Consider the following 6,629-nt stretch of genomic DNA (forward strand, 5'->3'; position numbering starts at 1 on the left):
AGACAAAAAAAAAAAAAAGGAGAAAGAAAATTCTGGGTTCCCTGCCGTGTGAACACGGAGCCATGGGGGCGAGGGGCTAGATGTGGCTTTTCAGGCAAGGGAAGGAGGTCCAGAATTAAGGGGTTTCCTTTAGACCAAGGCAATCCTCTTAAATGTGCCTAATCAGATCATTAAGCCTATTAGGTAATTAGCCCCCCAGGGTGCCTCTCCATCCATCTTCCTAAGCACCCCCCCAACAAATGACTTCCTTCCCTGAGCTCACAGAGGTGGCCCCTTGCCTGCCCTGCCCCTCAACCTGACACAGAGATGGGGCCGGTTCTCCATCTTTGGCAGGTTTAGAAGCACGGGGAGGGTTTCTCACAAGAACTCCATCCTCTTTCCTTCTTTGATTTCATTCCCCATCTTTTCTCCAGCCAGGGCCACTTCCTCACCTTCCCTCTTGAAGACTGTTCCACAGAAAACTGGGGACCCCCTCACTCCCCTCGCTCACACTTCCTCAGGTTTCGTCTGAGAAGCCCTGAATGAAATGACAGAAACAGCCCTCAACTGAGCGCCGACTTCTGTCACTGACGGGTGGTGTGGCCTTGGGTGAGTCACCTCACTTCTTTGGGCCTCTGTTTTTTTCATCTCTAAAATGGGGACAGGATAGCGCTGTCTTCTGGGGTTAACTGTCATTCATTCAGTGCTCATTCGTGGAGTACTTAGGATGGTCTCAGGCACGTAGACCACTTTAGAAATGTCAGGTGTCATCATCATCATAATCATCATTTTTACTATTACCTATTTCATGAACACAGGCAAAGCTCTTATCACAGCATCTGGCACACACTAAGTGCTCTATCAATGTAGAAATGCGCCTCGAAAGTTTGGGGTTTTGTTAGGAAATAGAAGGATGAGGGGATGCCACTTCCTTCATCACCTCTCCTCAGGCTTCTCCCTGCTTTTTGGAGGAGGAACGTGTTCTCATTGATAAGAAACTAGGCTCTGCTTCCACTCGCCTTCCAGCATCTACCTCTCTTCCTGAATTGTTACATCCCTCTGTACTATTATTTCCTTGCTCTTTCTCTCCCTCCCTTCCTTTCTCCCTCCCTCCCTCCAACAAATCCTTCCTGAGCATCCACTACGTGCCAGGCCTTGTTTTAGATCCTGGGGACATAGCAGAGAACAAGACAGACAGTCCATGCCTTTTAAGTCCTTTCCCTCTTAAAATGTAAATGCATCTATTTAAAGAGGACATTGAAAAAAATTATTGCTAATAGAGTTTGAAGGACTGGTTATACTTTTTTCCTCCCAAAGCACATTCATCTAAACCCAAAATGATTCCCCTGAAAAAGTCTGTCCACGGAATCCCTGCTTAAACCACCTTGTGGGTGCCTGGTGGTCCCTATATCAGACTAGTGGAAGTTTGGAGGCCCCTCCTCAGAGATCAGGGTCCTACAGAGAGTGACCAGCCGAGACCTCCCACCTGTAGAAGCTCAGAATTCTAAGGTCCTGGAGTCCCCATGGCAGCCCACAGTCTGCTCTAGTGCTCTTCAGATTCTTCTTCATTTCCCATCGTGGGATGCTCACCTCCTCCAGGAAGGAGCCAGGCTTCTATCTACCAGCCTGCCTCGAAGCAAAGGGCAGACACGAGACATCAGCTGAACCCAGAAGCCCCTGGATCTCACATATCCCACCCTGTTTGAACCACCAAGGTTCTGCCTGTGAAAAAGTTCTTTCTACTGAAGCAAAATGCCAGAACTTTCCACCCACCCACCGTTCCCCAACCCCCTTAAGCTTTTCCCTTGGGGTCCAGATAGTTGCTCCCTCTACACAGGACGGCGACTAAAGATGCCAATTTCAGCTCTCCTGGTTCCCCTCTACTGCAGTTTCAATATTTCCACCTTGGGATCGGGCTGTCTTTCCTTCTTCTAGTCATTCTGGGTTTCTGGTCTCCTCCACTCCCATGTACCTGATCCTCAGAAAAGCTTATAAAGGCTTCCAACAAGGAACCAATACTCCTCTACCTCCATAAATAATGTTGACTTACCCAAGACATTTGGGGTGCTATGTATGGGGAGAGTGGCCCTCTTTTTCTGTATTTTTTTGGCTGTGTTGTATGGCTTGTAGGATCTTAGTCCCCTGACCAGGGATTGAACCCACGCCCTTGGCAGTGAAAGCACAGATTCCTAACCACTGGACCACCAGGGAATTCCCAAGAGTGGCACTTTTTACTCAGCATTGACACGGAAAGATGGTATGGATGCAGGACAGGGCTGTTCACTACACAGGTAGGACAGAAGTGAATGCAGCAGAGGTGGGGTTTTTGGTGACTGTATGTTTGGGGGGAACCAAAGTAGGGGTGTTGTACTTATGGTACCTGCTCTTGTGTGGGGGTTGGGGTGGAAGCATCAATGTGTTCTGTGAGGTCTGAGGAGGCTGGGGTGGGATGCTGATATTGTCACTGGGAGTGTGTGAGGAAAAGCTGGTGGTGGAAAAGATGCTGGGGTGTGGTCGGTACCACTGAGGAGGGGCGGGACATTGGTGGGTGATGTCTTTCTGTGAATGATGGTGCTGCCCGTCCTTGCGAGAGATATAATACAACCAAGACATGCTTCTGAAGGGATGAGATGCTGAGAGGTGCGATGCTGTCTTTGAGCTGTGACACTCTCTCCGACAGATAGATGGACAGGGCGTGATTTCCTTTGGGCAAATCACCAGTGGATGGTGAATCAGGAACGTGACATTCTCCAGAGCAGTAACAATAATAACGATGGCTATTGTTTATTGAGAGCTTACTCAGTCTGCCAGACCTGATACTGTGTATCAAGCATCTTGCTGAATTCACACAACGGCACTGAACCCACACGACAGCCTGGAGTGGTAGAGGTGGATATTACAGTTCCCATTTTCCAAATGAGGAGACTGAGGCTCGGAGCAGTGAAAGAATGTGCCCAAGGGTCACACACCAAGCACACGGCAGTGACGAGAGGAACCCCGGAGGCTCTCACTCTAGGGCTAGTAACCTTGGTGATAACTGTGTTAAAGATCGAGGATCTCAGGAGCAAGGCCTGGCTGGTGTCAGCTATGACTGGGGTGTGAGGTCTGTGTGCGTGTGTATGGGGGAGTTGATGTTTCTGTAAATGTAGGGGTGACAGGGATGGGAATACAGTCAGGTGTATAGGGGGCAGTCCAGTGGCACCTTAAGAATTATCATCTGTGGGACTTCTCTAGTGGTCCAGTGGTTAGGATTCCGTGCTTTCACTGGCAGGGTCTGAGTTCGATCCCTGGTTAGGGAACCAAGATCCCACATGCCTCATGGTATGGCCAAAAAAAAAAAAGAGTTATCGTCTGTACTCAAGGGGGACATTCTTTGTTACTGTGCCACCAGACCAGGACTATGTTTCTCTGGTGAATTCCCAACTGGAGCCTCCACTCAGCCTCCTCGTTCACGCCTGCCTGTCCGTAGTGCCCAGAAGCCGCTTTTAACAGCCACCATCTCCTCTACAAGCCCCTAAGCTGGCCCCATGGGCAGGAGTTCAGTCTGCTGGGACTTACTACAAAAATTTCTTACCCCCGACCCTCAGTTTCCTCGATGGAAAATGGGGTTCACTATAGTGTCTACTCATCCAATGGACCCAGCCTCCCGAGTTCAAATCCCGGCTCTGCCTCTTATTCACTAACTAACCTTGGGCAAGTTAATTAACCTCTCTGTGCCTCAATGTGTCACCTATAAGATGGGTAACATAATAGAATTGTAAGGATTATTAAATGATTGAGTGCCAAGTGTTTTCCATAATACTTCTGATGTACTGTGGCGCCATAAATGTCATTGTTACAATTTACTATTATTATTATCATCAGATCATAGAGTGTTGGGAGAATTAAATGAAATACTGCATGTAAGGTATTAAGCAATAAAATTGGTAGCTACTATCATCATTCTGATTATTTTTATTTCCCCATTTGGCAGATGGTGACACTGAAGCTCAGAAAAGGAGTGAGGTTGACCCAGCATCCCACAGACATGAAAGAATTATTGGAAGGAGCCCTCAATTTTGAGATGAAAAGTCCTGGATGCTTGCCCAGCTCTGCCCCTGAGCATTTCTGTAAACGGAGGACCGTCCTTTCGTATCTCCTGGCCTCAGTTTCCCCTGGGCCAACAGACAGGAGGTGGACGAGTCGGGAGGACAGGGTCCCTAAGGCTTCATCTGTTTCCCCCCCTGCTGGAGGAGGGCTGAGCACATGGGAACCGGGCGGCCCAGGGTTGGAGAGATCCCAGTTCCCCCACTTATGAGCTGTGTGACTTCAGGCAAGTGGCTTCATTTTGCTGAGCCTCAGTTTTCCTCATCTGAAAAAGCAGCTCAAATCATCTCCCCTGAGGATTGAATCGGGAGATTACTCCATGTTTCAGAGCCTGAGTCGTAGTAGGTGCCAAACGCTAGGACTTCACCGTCCTTGGCAACATCACTGTTAAATGGTGCCGTTTTGCTCTGACTGCTCAGATTTTGAACATCTCAGCCCCTTTAAGAGAAGACAGGGATGAGATCTCTTCCCTCCCCCCAGCAGGGGCGGGGCTGGACCACCGGACTGGGCTCAGGACTGACCGCCTGGGTCCCCAGACCCTCTCCAGGACTGGGAATGGCAGTGAGGCAGGAAGGAGGCGAGGAAGTGGCCGGGACACATTCATGCGTGTGCTGGGGGTGGGGGAGCAGGAAGAAGGACAGGAAACTCCCTCCCACCCCTCCCCCAACTTCCCTTTCCTCCAATTTCTGCTGGACACCCTCAAAGGCAGCCAGGGGTTCCCCGATTCCTATCTCACCTGGACAGGGGTGGCAGGGGGCTGGGATGGGAAGAAGAGATTCAGCTCCCCGTCATCCAAGGAGAGGAGGTGGGAGGTCCCCACCGCACCCACTAGAAGAGTTTCGCTCTGCCCCAGGCCACCCCTTTCCCATCCGGAGGAAGAGGCCAGAGGAAGCGTTAAGATTTTGGCCAAGGTGACCGCTGGGAGGGGCATGTCTGCTCTGGGGTCTCCCTCCTTCCAGGGAGTTAATAGGCTGGGCTCTCTGAGTCCCCTGACAAACCCTACCCCACGGGCAGACATACACCTAGAGTTTCCAGCTCGGCTTTTATTCTCTGGTCCACATACCTCTTCACACACACACTGTGAGGGTCCCTCTTGTCTTCTAAACACACCCTTTATGTGTTGTCAAACATTCAGCCATCACGCACATACATACACACACTCTCTCCCTTGTCATACGTACAGAGAATCATCCCCACACCAACCATTTCACACACAACCCCTTGTTACACATATATACACACTCAGGTGTCACACACAGACCTTCCCTTTTCACACCCCTTAGGTGTCACATGCACACGTTCCTGCTCCCTGTCACATGGGCCCCATCCTTCCCTCTCCTTGTTACACACCCTCCTGAATTTCACCCAGCCTCTCCCCCGCCATACACCCACCTTCCCTGTTGCACACACCCCCTCTGATGTCACCGTTGCACACCTCCATGTGTCACACCCAGCCACAGCCTCTCTGGAGTCACACCCACACTCTTTTCTTGTCATATACCCTCACCAGCTTCTCCTGGTCCCACCCCACCCGGGACACGCCTGTGTCACACACACTGAACTGCCTTCTTCTCATCCACAAGGCCTCTCATGGCTCATACCCAGAGCCGGCCCATTCGGCAGGCAGCCCACACACACCCCCTTGCATGTCACACAGACCCTCTCTCTCATGTGTCACACTCTTCCACAGTCCCCTCTGGGGTGACATGCACACACTTGTCACACATACCCTTCCGAGGGTCTCAAACATGAAGCCCAGCCCCTTTCATTTCTTACACACACACACACACACACACACACCCTTCTTCCTGTCATATCCATGATCCCTAATGTCACACATCCAGGCCTTACAGGGCTAACACGTATACACATGAACACACACACACACCTGTCCCGACCACACATTCTCTCACTGAGCTTTCCACACCCACCCTTTCCCCCATGTCACCCAACACACCCACCCAGCTTGTCCCCAGCACAATCCCGCCCGTGGCCCACACATGCCTCCCTCGGGCGCAACCCTGGCTCAGGACATCCCCAGGGAGGCTCCGGGTCCACAGGCCTCCTCAGCTCCTTCCCCTCCCCCCGCCAGGACACGCCAGCTTGGGAACACCCCTGCCCCGAAACGGTCACATCACACACCCCTCAAGGACACAGAGACACCCGCTCGGAGGGGCCCACGCCCCCCATCCTTTGCGCGCCCCCAAGGACACTTACCACCCCCTCCCCCTCAGCCCCTCTCATCGCAGACAAAGCTCCCGGCCCCGGGCCCGCGGCGAGAGGGGGAAGGGGGCCGGTTCCCTCCCCAACTCCCCTCTCCTTTCCAGTCTAGGGAGGGGCGCCCTTCCCCTCCCCTGAGCCCTTGCACCTGCCGTTTGCGGGGGAGGGCGGTGGAGAAAGGCGAGGCCCCCGCCCGTTCCCCCGCGCCGAACCGCGGCCCCTTCTCACCTCCCGTGTTGCTGCGCTTGGTGCAGACCACCTCGGGGGGCGTTTCGAGGGGCCTCTTGCGGGAATCCGGGGCCTCGGGCTCCATGGGGGGGGCCTGGGGCGGCGGCTGCTGCTGC

General features: G+C 52.5%; 1 protein-coding gene across 1 annotated transcript in view; it reads right to left on the reverse strand.

Moving 5' to 3' along the window:
• Positions 1-6,610, reverse strand: part of NOVA2 (neuro-oncological ventral antigen 2) — a 29,635-nt gene extending 23,025 nt beyond the window's left edge. The window contains 1 exon segment of the mRNA XM_010852707.1: positions 6,514-6,610. Within this exon segment, the coding sequence (XP_010851009.1) occupies positions 6,514-6,598 (85 nt within the window). The 5' untranslated portion in view covers positions 6,599-6,610.
• Positions 6,611-6,629: the final 19 nt, after the last annotated feature.

This window comes from Bison bison, unplaced genomic scaffold (genome assembly GCF_000754665.1).
Source record: "Bison bison bison isolate TAMUID 2011002044 unplaced genomic scaffold, Bison_UMD1.0 scf7180017864313, whole genome shotgun sequence".
Lineage (NCBI taxonomy): Eukaryota > Metazoa > Chordata > Mammalia > Artiodactyla > Bovidae > Bison > Bison bison.